The sequence below is a fragment of the Sceloporus undulatus genome, chromosome 2, assembly GCF_019175285.1.
Source record: "Sceloporus undulatus isolate JIND9_A2432 ecotype Alabama chromosome 2, SceUnd_v1.1, whole genome shotgun sequence".
NCBI lineage: Eukaryota > Metazoa > Chordata > Lepidosauria > Squamata > Phrynosomatidae > Sceloporus > Sceloporus undulatus.
Genome location: NC_056523.1, coordinates 289,764,912 through 289,788,074, shown reverse-complemented (window position 1 = coordinate 289,788,074; position 23,163 = coordinate 289,764,912). Strand labels below are relative to the sequence as shown.

The 23,163-nt window shown below is 43.8% G+C and overlaps 1 protein-coding gene and 1 pseudogene across 1 annotated transcript in view; one reads left to right on the top strand and one right to left on the bottom strand.

The window, feature by feature from the left end:
* Window positions 1-23,163, top strand: part of LOC121920665 — a 1,182,487-nt pseudogene that overhangs the window by 44,419 nt on the left and 1,114,905 nt on the right.
* HEXB (hexosaminidase subunit beta) overlaps window positions 1-23,163 on the bottom strand; it is a 38,812-nt gene that overhangs the window by 9,625 nt on the left and 6,024 nt on the right. Inside the window, 8 exon segments of the mRNA XM_042448479.1 lie at window positions 4,743-4,923; window positions 5,794-5,923; window positions 8,513-8,516; window positions 11,182-11,288; window positions 14,208-14,318; window positions 15,977-16,023; window positions 17,178-17,243; window positions 21,608-21,756. Coding sequence (XP_042304413.1) covers window positions 4,743-4,923; window positions 5,794-5,923; window positions 8,513-8,516; window positions 11,182-11,288; window positions 14,208-14,318; window positions 15,977-16,023; window positions 17,178-17,243; window positions 21,608-21,756 — 795 coding nt within the window.

Below are 23,163 nucleotides of genomic sequence, written 5' to 3'. Positions count from 1 at the left end.
CTGAAAGGACCTGAGTGCTTTTTCCACCGCGAGCATCTCCAATGCGTTGATGTGGAGACTTGACTCCCTGTGAGTCCATTTGTCCTTGACAGTCAGACCCATTGCGTGGGCTCCCCCTCCTTGCAGGGATGCGTCCGTAGTCAGAGTTATCTCTGGCTGGGGTGGAGTGAAGGGCATACCGGAACAGACGTTGTCTGGTTGGAGCCACCATTTCAGGGAAGTTTGGACCTTTCTTGGGATGGTGAGAATCTTGTCTGGCTGGTCCCTCACTGGATTGAAGGCGGATAGGAACCAAGATTGTACGGGTCTGAGGTGCAGTCTTGCCCAAAGTGTAACAAAGGTTGTGGAGGCTAAATGTCCCATTGCTACTTGCACCACACGGGCTGGTAGATGTCTGTACCGTAGGCAAGCTCGTATAGCGGTTGCCAGAGTTTGAAATGTGGATCGTGGAAGGTAGGCTTTGGCTGACTCTGAGTCTAGTAGTGTTCCTATAAAATCGATCTGTCTGGATGGAGTCAAATGTGACTTTTCGAGGTTGACTCGAAGTCCCAATGATGCCAGAAGGTTTTGGGCAAAGTCCATCTGGTGTTGGAGGGACTCTCTCGACGGTGCGGTGAACAGCCAGTCGTCCAGGTAAGGGAAGACTACGATCCCCTGCTGGCGAAGATAAGCGACGACGGGGGCCATGCATTTCGTGAAGACCCTCGGCGCTGAAGACAAACCGAACGGAAGGACCTTGTACCAAAAGAAATCTGGTCCGACGGTGAAGGCGAGGAATCTGCGATGATTGTCTCGTATCGCGATATGAAAATAGGCGTCCTTCAGGTCGAGCGTGGCGAACCAGGAGTTTTTCTGCAAGAGTGGCAGAATAGAAGCGAGAGTTACCATCCTGAAGCGTTTGTAAATTATGAAGGAGTTTAGTGCCCGTAAGTCCAAAATAGGCCTAAGGCCCTCAGGCTTTTTGGGGACAATAAAGTACTTAGAGAAGAAGCAGTATCGAGCCTGAGACGGGTGTACAGGCTCGATAGCGCCCTTGTCCAAGAGAGAGCACACTTCGTCGAGAAGGGTGTCCGAGGGGACGGTGGTAATGATGGCTCCGGTGGTGGGGAGCTCAGAAAACTCTAGGGCATAATCCCTTCGAACTATGTTGAGAGCCCAAGAGTCTGTAGTGATGGATGCCCAGGTGTTAAAGAAGGGCTGTAGGCTATTTGCTGGGGAGGTGACGAAGTGCGCAGAAGGACTTCAGAATCGTTTCTTGCCTATGGTTTCTTTCTTTTTGTAGCCCTGCTGGTAGCGGTTTTGTGGCTGTTGGCGACGGTCCTGGTGAGAGGGGGAACGAGGACGTCCACCTTGATGACCAGGGTCCTGGGGCTGGAACTGTCGTTCGGGCTGGTGGAAACGTTGTGGCCCGTGATGAAACCAGCTACGCTGACCACTGTAACGTTGCCTTTGGGGTCTAGAGCTGGAAGCAGACATGCCGTGCTTTTTGGCTGCTGTCTTCATTCTGTACCTGAAGCTCAACTTCTCATCGGTCTCTTTGTTGAACAGACCAGAACTATCAAACGGCATGTCCTCAATCACTGCTTTGGCCTGTGGGGTCAAGTCAGATGAACGCAGCCAAGCACAGTGTCGAAGAGCCACGGAGCCCGAGAGGATCTTAGAGGAGCAGTCAGTGGAATGTCTCGCCGAGATGATCTGCTGGCCTCCCACCGAGTGCACTTCGTTACGGATGGCCATCATGATCCTCTTTTCGTCATCTGGGAGCTCACTGATGACAGGGTTCATCTTCTCCATAAGAAGCTGAACATAAGCCCCCATGCATGTCGCATAATTAGCAATCTTTATGTCCAGTGCAGCGGAGGCGTAGAACTTTTTTGCTAAGCCGTCGATTTTCTTACTCTTCTTGTCCATAGGTGATGAGGAGGGGCGTGAGGCAAAAGAAGTCTGAGAACCTTCCACAATGGCCGAGTTGGGTTTGGGGTGATTAAACAACCAAGTCGGTCTCGAGGGGGTGACCCTATATAGGTTCTCTATTTTTCTGGATGTAGAGGCTATGGATGCCGGTGTATCCCATGACCTCCTGGCAATTTTCTCTAAAGATGGCAAGAAAGCCAGGGACGGAGGAGCAGGAGCACAGCCATGAATGCGGCGTTCTACTGGATCGAGTGTGTCGTCCTCCGGATGGGACACCTCCAGCTTGAGGGCGTTGGCCATTCTGATGACTTTATCTGAAAAAGAACGGACATCATCCGTCGGACATGGGGCGTCCTGTTTGCCGAAAGCCATAGATTGTTCCACATCTAGTTGTCCCGACGGAGAAATCAAACAAGAGCAAGAAATGGACGGAGATCTACTGTGTCTTTGGCTTGGTGGCGACGGTTCTCTGGTTGGAGAGTGACGCCCGGTCAGGTCGTCTGTTTTGCCATGGGTGGAGCGGTGTTGAGGCGAGTGCAGCCTCACTCTCGTAGGGCCTGGGATTTTACGGCGGAGATGGTCTGCGTCCACCGGCAACAAGTATTGACCCGTATGGTAGTCAAATATCAGGTCAGGATAAGTGTCAAAAAGGGTCTTATCCGGCTGGTCATATGACGGGGAACGATCGCAGCGGTTCCTGTCCAGGGCTTCGTCGGCCTCAGTTCCCAGTATAGCTCTATCTCTTATGAGAGGTGAGGTCTTGTCCCGTATGGTACGGGATGGTGAGGTTCTGTCCCATGTGGTACGGGATGGTGAGGTTCTGTCTCGTCTAGAGCGGGATGGTGATCGAGAGGGCTGTCTCTGCCTCTGCGGCGAGAGTGGTGCGTCTGAGTCCGGAATTTCCCCTTCGGACTCCGATGAATCACCCAGATTGACTATCTGTAAGTCAGGATCTTGGACCGAGAGGTGGGAAGAGATCAGGACCCTCGGCTCAAGTGGTGGAAGGGCTGAACCAGAGGAGAACTCTGGAACAGGAGTAGCCACAGGACGTGAGTCTGGTGGAGGGACCGACACAGTGCTCAGAGGGCCTCTATGTCTAGTCTTCGGTGGCGGGGACGCTAATCTGGCTCTCCTGGACTCTCGCCCCTCCTTGGGAGCCTTTGGGGGCTTTTGCCTGTCGGCATGAGCCCTCTTAGAAGCCTTGTCAGATTTTGCTTTTGGGGCGTCCGAAGTTGTAGGCTGGGTTTCAGATGCCGCAGGCCGAAAAACTTTGTCATATAGAGACGCTTTAAGTTTTTGGTCTCTATTCTTTAATGCCTGAACTGTCATGGCCTTGCAGTGTTTGCAAGTCCCAGGGATATGGCCCTCTCCCAGGCACAGGACACATTTGTCATGCCCATCTGACATGGGGAATTTGGCCCCGCAATTAATACATTGCTTGAATGAAGCCATAGCGGTTGGAAAGCTGTTACCGGGTGGTGAACGGAGTCCGGAGAGTGGTCAAGCCGGTCCGCGGTCAAAACGGGAGAAGAGGGAACAAGTCCAAATCGTAATCCAAAGAATGGTCAAGTCCGGTCCATGGTCAACGTCTGAATGGTCAGAGATTCTAAATGCTAACAGAGCGAAGTTCCTCGAGCTGCTTACGCAGCGGAATGAAGGAACTGAAGAGGAGCGGGCCACCAGGGGCCTTATATACGGGATGGGCGGGGTTACCGCCAAAAAGTTGCAAAGAGGCTGCAGAAAGTTACATGACTTTCTGCCCAGAGATTCTAGAAGTTTCCGAGTTTGCTGCGCATGCGCAGAAATAACCCATTTGTGTGATTCGCAGAGACCACGAAGAAGAAATACAAATAGGATGCCCTGAAGTCTGGTGTACTGAAAAGGACTATGTCACCATCTAAACTCAAAACCTTTCAACATACATTTATGCAGAGTTCACAAGTCCCCCCCCCCATTGTAAACAAGGAAACCTGACAGAAGTCAGGGACTGACCATGGCATAATGCAAAATAAGAATAAATAACAGTATTCTATACCCTCTCTATTTAGAATAGTTCCTCTCTATTCTGTGCTGGTCGGACCAGATCTGTAGCACTGCGCCCAGTGCTGGACACTAATATTAATACCACCTTTTAAAAAGGAGCATAACAAAATATAATGCAACTGGAAGAGGAGTCTAGAAACCAAGCTGTATGAAGAACAGCTGAAAGAGCACATGTTTAGCCTGAGGAAAGGAAGATTACAATAAGATACAAGATCTGCCTTTAAATATCTTGTGGTTTAAATATCTGTTGCACAGAAGATGGAGAACATCTTCTCTATTGCTCATTGTGCAGAACTATAACCAATGGGTGAAAATTACAGGATTTTGATTAATCCTCAGGAGAAATTTCCTGGCTGTCTCAGGAAACTGTGGCCTCTAATTCAGTACAACTATTCAAGCAGAGGCTGGGCAACAATTTGTTAGGGATGCTGTAGCAGTAAAATTAAGCACATATATCTTACATTCATTCATAGGTTTGGCTGAGACATATCAGTTCCATATTTAATAAATCAGAAAAATTGCTATAATCAAAACACCAAGCTTACTCCTGCATACAAACAGAGCTTCTGAGCTTATCTCTCCCCAAATTATACACTGTGAAAGTAACTTCCGATTCTAACAAACCACAAGAAACTCAGAGAAACCTGAACTTCAGCACAGTACAAAGGGCTACAGCGAGGAAGAAAAAGCAGGGTATGCTTGGATTCTGCCCTAGATAACTGAAGTTTCCAGATAGACAGATTTCAGATTTATTATCTATTTAGACATTTAAAATCACACATTACCAACATGTGAAGTCCACCTCATCTCCTCCTAAGTGAATGTATTCATCAGGAAATACTGTTCCAATTTCTTTGAAAAATTTCATCATAAAATCGTAAGTTGTATTCAAAATGGGATTTACAGGTCCATAAGAGCCACTGGGATGTTCTCCATTGTAGCATGGCGTGAGGACATCTTTTTGCCCTTGAACAGAACACACAAAAAAACTATCTTTAGAAGATATATCTTTGCTATTTTACAAAATAAAAATTTGTATGTCTTCTGCTTTTTTCAATGACTCCCAGAACTTAAATATGTTTTTGCAGTGCAAAATACAGTAATTTTTTTCAGGTTCTTTTAAAGTTTGGACACTGAATGTGAATTAACACTTCTGCAGAATATCACACCTGGAAAATTGTGACTCACAGGAGGTTAGCCTTTACTTGATACTATTTTTTATTCCAAAGATTAGCACTTTTTGCTCTATTCTACATTCAAGGCTGTAACATTTCTATAACATTTTCAGATTTGTTTCCATTTCAGTGAGTCTTCTAAATGTTAATCACTAGCTGCCATTGGAAGAAATGCTGTCTATGATAGCAACACAAGAAGCTGCCTTATAAAAAGTCAGATTATTCTCTCAGTACTGTCCACAGTATCCAGCAGCAGCCTCCAAAGCTTCAAACAATAAAGAAAACATGCTATTTTTACATGATGACAGAATTTATCATCAATAGGAAGTGACAGCAAAAAAAGAGAAGTGGTAATCAGTAACAGGGTACAAAGGCAGATTTATTAGGACAAAATTGAGAAGATCAATGTCAAGGATATATGTAGTTCTTCATCAGGAAAATTTTTTAAGCCTAATGGAAACAAAAAACTAACCAATTATGTTATATGCAGTGTGGTAATGAACTGCAAACTGTGAACAATGGAAGTGAACTGCTTTGGATTTAAATATTTCATAATAAAATTGCATATGAATGCAATTATTAATCTTGCTTTCTGTTTCATGCTTGCTACTAAGTTTCTATAACATTTTCAGTATTAGTAACTTTCAAAATCATACCTTACCTTTTCCCCATGACTCAGTATGCCCTGGAGTATCAAATTCTGGGATGACTCGAATACCTCGTAGCCGAGCATACTCTATCACGAGATGGACATCAGTGGGGCTGTAAACATGCTTGTATGAATAGGCCCCCTGTGAAAATGTCCACATGTAACAGTTGTTTCATATTATGCCAAGAAAAATTCTGTATTCTGTATTTGTGATTGTTGGATTCAATTTAGCAGCAAAAATTGAGCTGTAGTCCAAAAGTATTAGGTACTGCTTGAATTTTTTTAGTGCGCAAGGCATGTTGTGGGCTTTATTAATCATTATGACTTCCTTACGAATTTTTGACTGCCAGGGAGAGAGAGAGATGTAAAGCCATGGCTCTTTGGAAAGTTACATTTCCAGCAACATCTAATCCCAACCCCCTAGTCATTACAGGCCAAAATACATGATGAATGGCTTGGTTTTAAGAATGGCAAGTGGTGCAGATGTGAAGGATTCCATCTATTGGGCATAAGCCTATAGCCTTGTCATCTGAAATAAAGATGCTGTAGATTTGTGCCAAGTGTTATTATCTTAAAGCCAAAAGAAAAAAAAAGCTAGGAGAATTCCTCTATCACTCTTTATTTTAAAAACTGTTTTGGGAGATCACAAACTAAGGAAAACACCAAGGCTTCTGAACAGTGTTTGCAAATGTTTTTTGTAGGTTAAGTCACTAGGTATGTTTTAACAGGGCTGTAACCTGTAATACTTAAAGCACTTCAGTAATCTTAAGATTTCCCCAGAAAGCTGAAGGAAAAAAGACATCAAGCCTTTAAAAATGCTAAAAGGTTTGCCCTACTCCTATGTGTTCTGGTGTTAAATAAACTTTTTAAAGCTTAAAGTTCTTTACTGATACATTTGCATTGTATTGCTATATTTGCATCAAAAAACATACAGGGTTCACTGTAAAGTTTAGTATAAAACTCATTAGATCTGTATGACATGGCATTCCTTTTAAATATTTAAAGAAGGCTATCATGTTTCCTCCCAATCTTCCCTTTTCCAACCTAAACATACCCAGTTTCCTAAGATGTTCCTCATAGAACTAGGATTCCAGATCTCTGACCATATTGGTTTCCCTCTGTGACAGAACCCTTTATCCAGGTAGGTCCCAAAACTCCAACCCCTACCATTCAACCTGCCCTTGTTCCTCCAATTCATTCCTTGCTGGATTGGGTTACTGGGCCTCAGGATGACCTTACAAATGTGGACTTGTGCTTCTGTTGTTGTGTGGGTTCTTAGTTTGATATGTATGGCTTGGCTCCAGTTCAGGCTTGACAGCCAACCAGAGACAGGTTTAAAACAACAAAAATAGATTTATTAAACTGTGTGAAAATATAATAAACTCTAATATTCTATTCTTCAGGCAACCCAGTATCATAAGCAGTTCTCCCAGGTGAAGTCTGACTAAATCGTTCTAGAAAACCTGAGCTCATTCTGAGTTTTAGCTTTCTTTTCTCCATACAAGGACAGGCTATTCATTTGTTTTTTCTCTTTTGCTATTTACCCCTTTTCCCATTTCTTATACATGTATTTTTAAAATCTCAGGTCGGCTGAAAGTTTTTTCTATATCCACCAGTTTCTTCAGACACCGCCCACTTTACTTCCTTATTAGAATTGTTTTGCAACTTTTCCTTTAACAGCTCATTTTAAGAAACTCCCATGCATCATGAACACCCTTCTCATTGAGAACCTGGGATCTTGCCCAGTATAGAACTAAGCCTGTTTAAATCAGCTTTTTTGAAGTTCAGAGTACATATCTAACTATGTTTGGCTTTTCCATTCCTCTGTATAACAAATTCCAGAAAAAACATGGTCACTCCCATTGAAGGATCTCAGTAATGCTATCCTGTTCATCTCTGCTGGTTAGGATCAGATCCACAATAGTCAATCCCTTTGTTGCATCTTTCATCTTGTAGACCAGGGGTAGGCAACCTTTTGGAGCCGGGGGACGGGGGTTGTGGCCGGGTTGGTGTCCCCCAACAAGTCGGGGGCGAAGCCAGGGGGTGGAGCTTCCACCTCCGGGGCGGGCTGCATGCTGCTGGGGGTGGAGCACCCTCCGGGGCGGAGCCACCCTCGGGGCGGAGCCTCCACTGAAGCCCTGCAAGGAGGGGAGGCGTGTGCTGCCCTCTCCTCCTCGGTCCTTTCGGGACAAACACCCCCAACCGCATTCCAAAATACACAAACACAGTTGTGCATTTCACATGGCTTTACTTAACATGGCCTCTTGCATATTTCAGAGGCTATTCCATAATCAAACCCTTGGGTTAACCTTAGCATGGTTTAACATGGCTATGCATATTGAACATGTCAAGGTGGTTCACCGTTCTTGACCAAGTGTAGTTCTCAGAAGGTGTGTACTTGGTCAAGGGACTTTTGGTTTTCTTCACTGCGCATGGGTTTGTAAAAATCACAGCAATTTACATGGCCTTGCCTCAGAGGCTTTGCTATCAATATCACCATTAAAGAACCAAAAACACACGAAAAGGCACTTTGGAAAGTCACACTTCTTGGGCTTCAGAAACAGTGCGTGCATGCCTCTCAAGCTGACTCATATCATTATCATTTCATCATCATCATCATACCACACTATCATGTCAAGCAAGGAGACTTGTTAGCATTAAAAGCACACAAAACACACGTGCAAGATCACACTCTCTCAGCTTCTGAAACAGTAGTTGCATGCTTCCACACCTGACTCATCATCATCACCACCACACTATCATCGTACAAGCAGCAAGGGAGACTTGTTAGCATTAAAAGCATGCAAAAACACACTTTGGAGGGTGGACCTCTTTGGCTTCAGTAACAGTGCCTCATGCTCTCAAGCTGGCTTATATCATCAATCATCTCTCATCATCCATCTCATCCCCACCACCACCACCACCACCACCACCCCACACTCTCATTGTCAAGCAGGGAGACTTGTTAGCAATTAAAAAGATGCAAAATACAAACAACAAAACACATGTGGCCTCTGGGCACTCCCCACCTCTCTCTTCCTCCTCCTGCTCTTCCTCTCCTCTTCCTCCATGCTGCCCCCATCTCCTTTTCCTCTCTCTCCTCTTCCTCCTCTGCTGCCCCCTCTCCTCTTCCTCTCCTGCTCTTCCTCTCTCCTCTTCCTCCTCCTGCTGCCCCACTCCCTTCCTGCTTCCTCTGCTCCTCTCCTCCTCTCCGCCCCCTGTTGCCCCATCTCCTCTTCCTCCTCCTGCTGCTCCCACTCTCTTCTCCTCCTCCTGCTCTTCCTCTCCTGGCCCCCCCATCTCCTTCTTCCTCCTGCTGCTGCCTCCTCCTGCTCTCCTTCCTCCCTCTCCTCCTTCCTCCTCTTCTTTCTTCTCCTCCCCTCTCTCCATGCGCCGCGCGGCCTGGGGGCCGGACGGAGGAGACACGAGGAGGAGGTGGGCCCCGCGGGGCGCGCGGGAGCCCCGCGGGGAGGCGGGGATGGGCGGGGGGCTCGCGCGGAGCCCCGCGGGGAGGCAGGGGAGGGCGGCAGGGGCGGGGCGCGGTCTTCATCCTTGTGCCTCCCTCCACCCCAGGCCGCGGGCCCTCCTCTTCCTCCTGCCATTTTTGTTTTTCAAAAATGGCGGCGAAGTCTCTGCATGACCTTTCCTGTCCTGGGAAAGGTTGCGCGAGGACTTCGGCTGCCATTTTGAAAAATAAAATGGCGCCCGGCGCGGGCGGGGGAACGGAAACGGCGGCAAACGCGGCAGGCAGGATGCGGCGTGGGCCGGCGCAGAAAGGCCTCGGGGGCTGGATCCGCCCGCGGGCCGTAGGTTGCCGACCCCCGTTGTAGACACTGAAACTGTCTAGTCAAGTTAAAGTGAGGAAATTTGTTGAAACCTTACTTTCTTGGCAGAGTTTGAACTCCCAACAAATATTAGGATGGCTGACAGTCCTTCTTACCCAGTACAGTCGGCCCTTCTTATACACGGGATTTTTTATACACGTGATTTTATAAGACATTTACCACGGTTTGAAAATGTTCACAAAAAAGTATAATTTACCTTGATGTTCTATTTTTTTTTATTAGGGACACCATTTTTGCTATGGTCATTATACTTAATGGGACTTGAGCATACACAGGATTTTGTATTACACGGGGGGAATCTTGGAACCAAACCCCAGCGTATAACACGATCCACTGTATCTCTCTCCTTTTGAATGTTTGGCCATTTGTTCTAAACACGGCATCATCCACAATCTCCTGTTTTGGCTCAGGGCCTACTAGCAGACCACCACAATGAACACATTGCTATTTCTCTCCCTTTAATTTTTACCCAATGTCAACCTGTTTTCCGTTGCTCTAAGGCATGAAGCTCCTCCCAGATGTACATATAATACTACCTATAATATTACATTTGACCATTTTAATTACAGTGGTACCCGGGTATACGAATGCGCCGCTACGAAATTTCCGGGTTCGAAAAAAAAAATCAATAGGAAAAAACTGTTTCCGGGTTTACGAAGGTTTTTTCGGGTTTACGAAAAATTTTTTGGTGCTTTTCGGCGCTATTTCGCACGAAGCATAGCGGCTTTTCCCATTAGCGCCTATGGCTTTTTCGGCTTACGAAGCATTTCGGGTTACGAACGCGGCCGCGGAACGAATTATATTTCGTAAACCCGGGTACCACTGTACTGCTCTATTCCTCCTTTCCTGTTTGGTATACCTTCTTCGGAAAAACTTATTTGCCTTCCTGTGTTGAGAATTCTAATTAATTCTCCCATTGTTGGTGCCTTAGTATGGACACACATCTAAAAAACAGATGACAGTTGGGGTGGTGGTTCTTGCCCAATTCCTTCTGCCCTCTACAATACCATCTCTTTTTCTATAGAACTCAGTTTTAATGTGCCATCTCATCATGTTGTGAGACTTTCTAGCAAATTACTTATTACGGCTGACTACAAAAGTCATTGTGCATGAAAGCACAGATCCTGAGTCAAATCTTTCCTGGTGACACAATCGGCAGAATCATTTGCTGACTTCGTCACAGGCCACTGATTAATGTAGAGGTGTGGCTGCACTCATTACCAATCACTCTTGAGTGTTTTGGTGGGATGGAGGCTGTTTCTTATACCCTCCATGCTCAAACAGCAGCTAGAATAAGGACTATGTGCACCTCTGCAGCTGATTCAGTGACCATGGAGAGAAGAAAAGCACAGCCAGGCAGGCAGAGGGGAGTGGCCTTTGCCACCTCCTGTACACATGCTGGCAAAGACTTAAGCTCCCCCAGTGCGGTGTACACATCTTGGTCTACACCATCTAATACTAACTTTAAAAATGATTTATGTTTCCTCCTCAACACCCAAAGCATTTTTTTAAAAAGACATTTAAAGTAGAGAATACCACGAAGTGTCAATGACACTTACTTACCTGGGCACTAGTTCAGGAAAGGTGCACTTTGATAAGAAAAGATTGGTCATCTACAATGTGCCAGTGTAGGACATTGAACTTGTTAAAGCCATGGCAATCCTCATGCACAGAAGGTAGTACTTCAGTTAATTTTAGTTGAGTGTTTAAAGCACGAATTCTTTTCTATTTTAACAGTTCTGAAATGTTATGCTTTTATTTATAAATAAAAGCAATGTTGAGCATTGCTTCTCCAACTATTACATTATACAGTGTGCCCACCCACTCCTACACGGGCATGCCTTATATGCAGCTTTCAAGCATACACTGAAAAGCCGCACCAGAAAAACCCTCGTGCACCTGGGAAGAAGTAATGGGGGAATGTTGCCCCATGGCTGCAGACATGAGCCCCATTATTTCTAATGGGGCTCCAGCATATGCTGGATTTTCCCTTAGGGCAGGGTCGGAACGGATCCCCCGCGTAAGGAAAGGGTCCCACTGCTTCATACAGACAATACATTATGTAAACACCCAAAGCTTAAGTACAGCTATTATAAGTTTATAGACATTAATGTAGAAATTTTATTTTGAGAACGTGCCTCAGACGTCCTTATTCCCTACTATCCACTGCTCTATTAATAAAAGCAGCCAATAACCTAGCTGTCAGACATGGTAATTGATATAGGAAGAATACAATGTCCTGGCACCCGAAGAGGTCTAGCTAAGTTGAGAATACACCGCCACCCATTCAGCTCTTAAGGAGTGGCTTCTTCTCTCAGTACCCAGCTTCAGCTGTTCCCCCAAAGAGAGGAAGGCTTTTTTGGGTGGCATACTGATTTGGAATTCCCCCCCCACAACAAACACAATTGGTGGTCACTATTGCATGTTTTTGGTGCCAAGTCAAAACCTTTTATTTGCCAAGTTGTTAAATATATGTGTTAGCTTGTAAAAGGAAGCTGCCTTATATTGAGGACAGACAGTAGTCCATTTGGGACACTGTGTCCATTGAGCAATGGCCTATTCGGGTTTCATTCGGCATACCTGCACATATCTGGCACTTCATTCTGGACTACCCGGACATATCTGGACTTCCAAATCCTAATTAGCCTAACTCTGTTTAACTTCTAAAAATCCAACAAGATGGATGTGTTCAGGATGATATGTTGGTAGTTTTTAGTTTTTGTCAATCAGCCCTCAGTACCGCAGGGGATTGTTTTGGAGCCCCCTTCCCATGGATACCACCATCCACAAATGCTAAGTCCCATTGCCTTAATGGTGGTGCGGGACAACTGACTGAAGTCCTCCCATCTCTCTTCCTACATCTGTCTCCCTCCCTCCCTCACTCTTCTTCCTACCTTTCTTCTCTTCCTCCCTCCTGCTCTGAGGCTTTGCCCCAAGCTTGGCTCAGAGGCGGAGGCTGGTATCCGTCAGTTGGAGGGAGCTGGAACCGGTGTCGGGCTTGGGTCTCAGAGCCCCTGGTGGTATACACTGGGATGGAACTCCAGGCTCCGAGACCCAAGCCCAGGCCCATCCAGCTCCCTCAGCTGAGCATGGCTCCAGACTCTGCCAAGCAGAAGCCTCGGGCGGGGGGGGGGGGAGTGAGGGAGAAGGAAGGAAGGAATGAGGGCAGTTGTTCCCAATGGTTACAGGCCTGTGTGCACATTCTACCATTAGGGACAATGCAGGCTTGCCATCCGCAGATGCTCAGATCCACGGTGGATCCAAGGTCCCACTGTATTGTATTATAAAGCCATTTTTTAAAAAATTGCATTTAATTCTATTCATGCTCATTTGTAACCTGTTCTGCTATCTGTATAGATGCCGGATAGTCTAGAAATACTTCTTATAACTAACTACCCAGGATGGCAAACCTGGAAATTGCCCTCAATGGTGGTGTGCGCTGCACGGCTCCGCCTTTAAAAAAAGTCCCTCTCTCCCCTTCTCCTTCCCTCCCCCCTCCTTCCTACCTTCCTCCCTGCTTACCTTCTCGCTGTGTGCTGCCTCTCCACCGTGAGAAGCCAGGTGGTGGTGTTGGGGCCAAGAGGCATCCAGGCCGCACCAGGTCCTTCTGCCGCAGTGGCAAGGAGAACAAAGCTTGCCCTCCCAGCCTCCTGCAGCTGTGAGACCGGCGTCACTGCCGCTATGGAAGAGCCAGGTGGCGGCCTGGAGGCCTCTTGGCCTCCAACACCACCACTCGGCTTTCTTGCGGTGGCGAGGAGGTGTCGGCGGCCCAGCGAGGCGGCCAGCGAGAAGATAAGCAGGAGGAGATGTAGAGGGAGGCAGGGGGCTAGGAAGGAAGGAGGGAGGGAAAGAGAAGGGGAGGAGAGGCAGCAAAGGCTGAGGCAGCGAGGAGGCCAGGTGGCAGTGCTGGAGGCCTTGAAGGCCTCTGGAGCTGCTGCTCTGCCAGGTAGCGAGGAGGCAAAGCAGCAACTCCAGAGGCCTTCAAGGCCTCCAGCACGGCCTCCTTACCGCCTCGTCCTTCTCACCACTGCTGCCGCAACGGCCTTTCTGTGGCAGTAGTGGCAAGCAGGACAAGGCAGCAGAGGCCAGGAGGCCAAGCCTCATCCTCCTCGCTGCCACCGCAAAAGGGCCGAGTGGCAGCCTGGAGGCCTCTTGGCCACCAACATCACCACCCGGCCTTTCCCGCGGCGGCGGTGAGGAGGTGGAGGTGGCGGCGAGAAGGTAAGCAGGGAGGGAAAGAGGGATGGAGGGAGGGAAAAAGGAGGGGAGAGGGTCTTTTGTCCCCAAAGGCGGCACGTGTACATGCACACCACCATTGGGGACAATGGGACTTGAACATAACGCGGATTTTGGTATACGCGGGGGGGGGGGTCTGGAACGGATCCCCCGCGTATATCAAGGGCCCACTGTATATTGTAGGACATTCACGCATTTTGTGATTGACAAATAAAATACTGCAACTGACTTTAACTTTAACCCTTCCTTAAGTAACAAAATAGGTTAGCTGGATCCAAATTTCCCCAGCAGCTACCTCAGAAGATCCAGCCCAGGGGTGAGGACCTGGCACAACTGTCAACTTACCAAATTAGCAAGGATACTTTTCAAGGGCAGGAAATGCCTTGATGTGTCAATCAAGATTCCTCGATGGGCAAATCTTGGGAAGTCAGCAATGTCAGATTCATTGATAAAAAACTATTAAAATGAAAAAGAGAAACAGAAAGTTTACCCTTTTGCTTTTGTGGTAAGATACTATGGAACGCACAGGGGAAAATGCATTCAGTTTGCTCAGATATGCATGAAATCTATAGTCAAGTCAATACCAAAGATATCTATGCAGATTTTCAAGATGATGTGTCATCATGGGTCACAATTATTAAGAATTCCACCCTGGAATACAAATATTTGAACTTGCTTCTTTTTCTCTTCCACCAGGTAAGATTACTGTATATACTCATGTATAAGTCTAGAAATTTAGATCAAAAATTGATCCCGCAAAAAACTGAGTTGACTTATCCACGGGTTAATGTAAGTACTACATCTTAATTCTTATTTAAAAGAAGGAACCATACCCTGATGAAAAGCAATAATATAATCTGTCCTGGAAGCACTTACTCTCGGTATTCTCTCATCCAGCCAGCCTTAACACTAAGCACATAGAGTTATGTCTGCTGGAATTTTGAAAGTTCTTTGACATTGTTTTACTTTGCTTCATTCTTTAGATCCTTTGCTATATGCCCATACGTTTTACCCTCAACTTATCCACGGGTCATAGCAAAATCCATAATTTTTGCCCCCAAACTTGCCCTTGACTTATACAGTGAGCCCTCGTCATATGCGGGTGCACTATACGCGGGTTTGAGCATATGCTCAAACCTGTGGAGAGCTGCACTGGAGCATGCAGGGCGCAAGAGGCGGCATGTCCCATTCAAAAGAATGGGACATGCGCCTGTGGTGCGCGCTGCGGCTCCACCACGTGCACGAGCCCTATTCAAGTGAATTGGGCTTGAGCATATGCGTTTTTTGGCTTATGTGGGGGGTCCGGAATGGATCCACGTGTAAGCCAAGGGCGAACTGTACATGAGGTTGACTTATAGTCAAGTATATACGGTAACCAGATGCAATTCCACCAGTTACTCTTAAGTGCAACTTCAAACATAAAAAGAACTTGGGCTACTCTTGAAAATCATGGAGCCCTGAGTAGAGGAAATCTTACTAACAGGTGGGTAGCTAGTAGGACTGTTTGTCTCTTTTCTTATTTGGTACAAAGATCCTCTTAACTAATCTTAGACAAAGCCATGAGGCTCACAAAACAGAAGCAGACTGTACAGAACTGGGTGCCACATTGCCATGGCCATGCCAATATCCAAAAATGAGGGAAGCAGTTATAATTTTATAGAATTATAAAACGGAGTAAGCTAGCCAGTGCTTATAGAAGGCCAAAGAGAAATAGATAGGTTGATATATATTTACCAAGAAATGTAGCTAAATCTACAGATGGCTCAATAGACAGCCAAACTTGCAGAACGTGATAAAACATTTTTTAAAAGAGAGAGATTTCAAAGCAAGGGTATGGTGTGGTCTATACACTGGTAAAGCTTTTATGTCTCAGCAGGAATGCATCATTCACATTTGAGTCAATATCATGAGGAACACAATTATGCACATCTGTCATTCTGCAATTTCCTCTCAGTCTTTGAAGCACAGCATGTTCTGCAGCACAGAACACATTCTATACAATATATAGCACAAAACAGACATGCCTGAAATCATTAACAGCAATGAGTAAGTCCAAATCAGAGGATAAATCTTAAAAAGTAGTGGTAGTCTACTGTATAATAAGAAATACTCACACTTCCATAATCATCTTCATATACTAACTGGCTGAATGTTTCCAAACCTGGAAGTCAAATAATAATAATAATAATTAATAATCGGATTTATTTATATCCGCCCCAATCAATGGGGTCCGAGCGGTTTACAACAGGGGATAATGGGTTCCTTGCCCTCAGGCTTACAATCTAAGAAGCACAACACAAAAGGAGAAGGGAATGTTGAGGGGGGGGGGAGGGATCGTCCAGCATTCTTCTCTCCCTCTGAGGCCTGGACCAAGGCGATGGACCAGAGGGAGGGCTTTCTTCTTCAGGCTGCCCTGATGGAGCTGGGCCCGCCTAATCTCTCCCTCATAGGCCGAAGGATGACCGTTATGGAGGGAGGAGCCTCTTCTACAGGCTAGCCCTGATGGAGCGGGCCAGCCTATTCTCTCTCTCACCGGCCGAAAGATGACAGTTATGGAGGGAGGGCGCTCTATCTTCAGGCTAGCCCTGTTGGAGCTGGGCCAGCCTATTCACTCCCTCACAGGCCGAAAGATGACAGTTATGGAGGGAGGGCGCTCTATCTAACTGATAGTTATCACTGATGTCATGTAAAAACTACTTTGGACATTTGAAGGAAACAATAACTAAAGAAGCACATCCCAAACTCATCTAAAGGAGAGTAGTGGTGGTGAGATATTTATTTGGCATATGTTTCTCTCCTTATGCTTGGACAGAATGTAGATCTTCTGTCTGCTTTAGATGAGGATAGAATAAGGAAGCTGGTCATCTATACTTCCTCTGGCACCACTTCCTCTTAATGTCAGGAGAGGCTAAAAAAATCAGTCACAAATTATTATCACCTAATTGCACTATTACAACAATGCAGTGATGAATCACATAATTAAACTTTGGGGTTTGTTTTTCAAGCTAGACAGGATTTGTGTGTGTTTCATATTGAACATGCACCATCAGAAAGAAATAATGTCAACCTACTTTCAGGCATGAGCTACAACTATTGGTGTTCCTCTATGCTCATGTCGAAAAATTAACTATCACACATTAAAAACACATACCTTCAGGGATAGGGGCTTTATTCATTCAAATGTCACCTCCTGGGGAATAAAGGTGCATAGGAAGCTGCTGCTGACTTTCTATTGTATCTGGCTGGATATTATAGGAAAAAGGAGTCGGGACATAAGTTTTTAATAAATGTGGTACCAATTATCTTATGACTCACCTCTCAATGCTCCCCAGACTTTGTTAGCCTTCAATACAGCTGTAGGTCCTGATACTTGGATTTGATCTTTAAGGAAAAGTGACAATATTAAATTAGCTTTCAGTAAAAATAATTCTGAAATCATTATATTGCTTTTAGGATAATAATTCCAAATATTTTGGCTGCAATTCTGCATACTGGCTGATTGTATCAACTTGAAGTTAATGTTATCAGACTACAGCCATGGTAACAATGAGATTTCTGTGACTTCTGGGTTCTATTTTTAAACAACAGTGTCCTTGTGCGACTAAAAAGGAGAACAGAAGGGGGGAGGGGAAAAAGGAGAGGTATAACAAACATAGCAGCACCTTTAAGATTAATTGGTTTTTATTTTTGCATGAGCTTTTGTAGGTATCAGATCACTTCAGGATCACTAGTAAGTGATATTAAAGCCTCAGATTATAAAGCATACAGTTGTGGGAGTGGGATATAAAATTATAAATATGCTTTATAACCCTGAGGCTTTAATATCATGGTGTACTGCAACTAAAAAAGGGGACTGATATCGTGCAAAAATAAAAACCAGCTAGTCTTACAGGTGCTGCTATATCCTCCTCCGCTCTCCACTTTCACCTTTTTTATGTTGCAAGAAACTAACATGGCTCTTTGAAAACTACTATTGCAATTAAGAAAAGCAAAAGATTCCACTTGATCGTCTTCATAGAGCTGTAACTTTTACCCCCAATACTCAGGGTCCAAAATCCATTGTCAAGCATTATTAGGTCCAACTAGAATTCTATAATAAATAGAATTCTTCAATAATACAATTCTTCATTCCACTCTAAATGTCTAATAATGTCCACTTACCAGTGATTGATCAAGCCTGCCATCTCCATCTAGGGACAGAATTTAATCACAGGCCACATAGCTTAAAATATCTAGCCGCATTTCAGCCTTCTCCCTGACCCCTATTTTTTAACAATCTAGCCTGATGAAGCATACTGGAGAACATAAAAACGTGCACAATATTTTGCAATTGTAGTTTGTACCAATAAAGGCATTGCCTGCTTGCGAATTTTGAATTTTATTCTATTCTAATTCATCAATATCACTACCTTAATTTTTTTTAAATTATTCCTTCAGAGGCCAACTCTCAGAGGTTGTCTGGGCAGAATCAGGGTGAGAAGCACTGGGGTCCCTCTCTACATTTCACTCAGACAAACATTCGTTACATCTTCCAATAGCTATACAGACACTTAAACTTTGAAACACCATAAGGCGGGGGGGGGGGAGGGGAGGACAGAAGAAAAGAAGGAAAGGCCAAACTCACCTTCTTCCCCACTATACCCGCCTATTCAGCTGATATGTAGAGAATAGCTAACTGGAAGGGGAAAGGGGGTGGTACTGCAGATAAAAGTTAAATTTTATCTGAAGCCTAGTTCCCTTCACCCACTATTAAGCTGGTCTCTGCCAATGAGATGAACAGTATAGAGAAGACTCTATCTATCTGGAGCTGCACTTTTAGAATGCTCTCCCTACCTAGGCAAGAAAGATTTTCATAGACTCTATCAGAGATTTCATGAGCCATGGAAAAAGGACCAAGGGCTATCTGCAGCCTATGGGCCACAAATTGCTCACTACAGCTGCAAACAGACTCTCAGAAATAGAGATTTTTCTGAGTCAGAACTGCATAATGTGAAGCTATCAGTCAACTGGTTGAGTTCCTCTTTTTTTAACGTTTATAGGCCCAACGGACAATAAAAAATTATCAGCTTCCTTAACAGAGCTGCCAGATAAGGCTAAAAGTTTTGTGGTCCTGCTGTAAGCAGTCTCTTATCATTAGTAACATTGCTCAACAAAATGCTATCATTTTAGAGAAAAAGCTGTCACTTCTTTCTTGTTTTCGAGACTTTCATATATCATCAGATTCACACATACTTTGTTTTGTCTGTAAACCTAGTAATCTGAATAACAAGCGAAATCTTATTTCCCCACCTCCTTAGAAGACAGCTAGTGTTCAAGATAATCAGTCCACAGAGACTGCCCATTATTAGATTCAATATAATTGACAGGTCACAGAAAAGCTGTGTTCTCTTTATTTCTGACATTTTCAGGTAAGTATGGATCCCTATGCAGTTAAAATAATACCATCCCTGGGCAAAGAGAACAGATTTTGCAGATGTACAAACATTTTTCAGACAAAAAAAAGACAATTGTAGAGCACTTAATGTACTTAGTGTCCATGCAATACTGATTAATCACTTGGGAGAAATGATGAAAAACTACTAAAAGACTGGAACATCCTGGTAAACACCATGACAGACTGACTGACCAACCAACAAACTGACTGGAATGGTGAATAGAAACATTCTGAGCTGCAACATTCTGTTTCTAGTCCTACTTGTTTTGATCTACACTTCTAGTTATCTGAGTGTACCAGATTTCTTTCAAGTTTTAGAAATCAACATTCAGTTTGATTACACAGGATTACTGCAACACTGACAAGAGTCAAGCATTACACAATTTATCCAGCTTATCAGGAATGCAAACTTTGCCTACAATGTCTTATCCCAATTTATTTTGCATATAGATAAACATTCACCAAAGTCATAAATACAGCCCGAGCTCAGCCAAGTTATTTTCTTCAGCTATTCACCAAATAAACTGTTAAAGCCCAGAAAAATACGCACAGTTTCGAGGTTGGGAGGTTTACAGTTAGGGACCTGTTCCACAATGGGACAACTATCACAATGGAGCAACTAATCTGTGCTCTGGGCCCTGGGCATCAGAACTGGTATCAAATAATACAGATACAATTATTCTTAAAGAAACTGCTTCAAATACAGGAATATCCTTGCTCACTTACTTCTTTTGAAAACATGTGTGTCTCTCTGCCTATATATTCTAAAGGCCAAATAGCATGCATATATAATTGTCTGATAGAAGAAACATTTGGGAACTCAATGCTTCATAAGGCAGGATGGGAAGCAAAACTTTCCCTTTCAATTGATAGTAAGACCTGAGAAAATATATGGATTCATTTACCATTTAAAACTAGGTCCACTGCCATTAAAGAGCATACTATCAAGGTCCATCAATGGTACCTCACTCCAGTCAAATTGGCTCATATGTCTTCCAATCCTAATCCAAAATGCTGGAGGGGTTGTGAAGGTAGGTGAAGCTTTGTACATATGTGGCTGGATTGTCCTTTAGTGCACGAGCATTGGACAGAAATTTTATAACTCATCTCCAAGATCACTAAACAAAATATACAATTATCACCACTCCTGCTCCTGTTCTCCATTTTTATGAATGAAAATAAAGCCCTGCAACATAAAGAACTTATTAGTTTGCTTCTGGCTGTTGCCAGGCTTGAGATCGCCAAGAATTGGAACACTAGAAAGTTGAATATTGCAGGATGGTGGACTACACAAACACCCCATTGGGGTTATTTTGAGGGGTTCGACTGGATGGCCCTTGTGGTCGCTTCCAACACTATGATTCTAGATATGATATCTATACTCTGGGACTTGTGGTTAATGGAGAAAATGGCAGATAATAACAACAGAGCGAGACGCTTACACTCTGGATTGACCTTTCATAAGATTTGGCACCCATTTATTGAATACATCCAGCAAGATTTAGTCTCTAGACATCCCCCAATTTTAGCTAAATTTTTATGGAAATATGTCTTTCAGGATCCCTGAATACACACCTTTTATCTATCATTTCCAGGGCCTTATCTGGGTTATTGCCTTTATTTATTGTTGTTTTGGTGTACTGTTTGTTGTCATTTTTTGTTTTAGAATGTATAAATAAATTTAAAAACAAACAAACAAACAAACCAGTTAAATACAATGATTATTTCAGGCAGCTATATATGCGTGGAAAAACAGTGCCCAGTAATATAAACTAACATCTACAGGTTGAGTATCCCTTATTCAGAATGCTTGGGACCAGAAGTGTTTAGGATTTCTAAAAAAAATTGTTCGATTTTTGAATATTTGAAGACACATAATACGTTATCTTGGAGATGGGACTCATGTCTAAACATGAAAATTATTTATATTTCATATGGCCTGAAGGTAATTTTATACAGAATATTTTTAATAATGTTGTGCATGAAACAAAGTTTGTGTACTTTGAACCATCAGACAGCAAAGGTGTCACTATCTCAGATACCCCTGTGGACAATTTTGAAGTTTGAATTTTGGATTTCGGATTTCTGGATAAGAGAGACTCAGTCTGTATAAGAAAAGATATCCTCAGGATGCTGTAATGAAAAGAAATGAAAAGAAAGTTGAAGGCGTTCATGACCGGCATCCATAGATTTTTGTAGGTTTTTCGGGCTATTCTAGAACATGGCCACATAGCCAGAAAAACCCACAAAAATCAATGAAAAGAAAGATGATTTACCAAGGTTACACACCTCCACACTTTTAGATACTCACAAGCTTCATCTGATGCAATATTAGGGTATGCATCACATTCAGGATCTGCTGAAGTGATAATGACCTGTAGTGAAGACAGCTCTGCTTCAGAAAGAGGTTTCTTATCTTGATTCTGCCATTTGGAATACCCAAATATGTATTCATAATACCTGGAAGTCACAGACAAAGAAATTATGTAATGATGGCTTTTTATAAGTACATTTAGGATCCAAAGGAGCAGGTTAAAATTAAAATGAAAGAGAAGCTGTCTAAACATTAGGAAGAACTTTCTGACAATATGAGATGTTTGACAGTGTAACAGAATGCACTGAAAGATGGCATTCTTCCGTTTTCTTAAGATCCTTAAGTGCAGGCTGGATGGTTATGTATCAATGATGTCTACTACTGACATTCCTGAATGGAAAAGATTTTAAATAAATGACCTTTAAGGCACCTTCCAACACAATGACTCTATGTTAAAATATAGGGAAATTCTCCTGAACACGCTCAGCTCTATAGGGTTCTCTTTTCCAGCTCACTTAGATAATCAACTGAAGGACTGAAAAGAACCAAATGACACTGATGTAATTCCAGTGCCAAGTAAAAACATGGCTTTTTATAAAGCTTTTGAAACATAATTAAATTAAGCCAAATCTGTATATATGCTTTTAAACTGATTTGACTGGCATTAAACTGTCTTTCTAAGTGTTAAAATTATTTAATATGCTTTTAGTCTTTTCAAATTATTATTATTGTTTAAAATTGTTTAAACTGATGGTATTGTACAGCTTGTGAGCCAAATTTGACCTGCTAGACCTTCCCTTTCAGTTGATAGAGATCTCTATTGATGTCCCAACCCACACACACCATCCACAAAGCACTGTCAAATACTTTTTTACCTACTGAGAATACATGAATTGTGCAAAGCTGTCTCCTCAGAAGCTGTAACTTTGAGTACCTATAGGACCTGAAGCAACGTTTCCTGGAAAAGCTGGCTCTGCAGGTTTTTTCCTTGGAAATGGCAAAAGCTACACAGAGCTGGTTTCTTCATGAATTATTACTGTAAGGTAAGCCTCCAGTCTCATGGAGGCTTTCCCCTCATGTTTTCCATTGGGAATGGCTGGAACCAGCTCCTTTCATCAAGACCTAAATATTATCATGTTTGCAATCTTGTTAGGATGCCTCTAAAGACACCAGATCTTGGAAGCTAAGGAGGGCAGTCCTCATTAGAACTTGGAAGGGATATAGTCAACAAATATCAGGTGCTGTTGGTTATATTTCAGAGGAAGGAACTGACAAAGCTACCTATAAGTATTCCTTGCCTAAGAAAACCCTATGGAATTTATGGGGTTGCCTTAGATTGATGGGCAACTTGACAGCCCATACAAACACATACATACACTGTTCACATCCCATTTTAGCAAATCATCATTCATATTATTATGGTTGGCCAGAATTTTGTATTGCCTTGTTAGTTAAGTACACTAAATACAGTAACCTTTTCAGGCCCCAAACTCTGAAACCTAACATCATTTCTCCTCACTCCAAATTCTGGCAGAATGGACTCCATGTGGGTG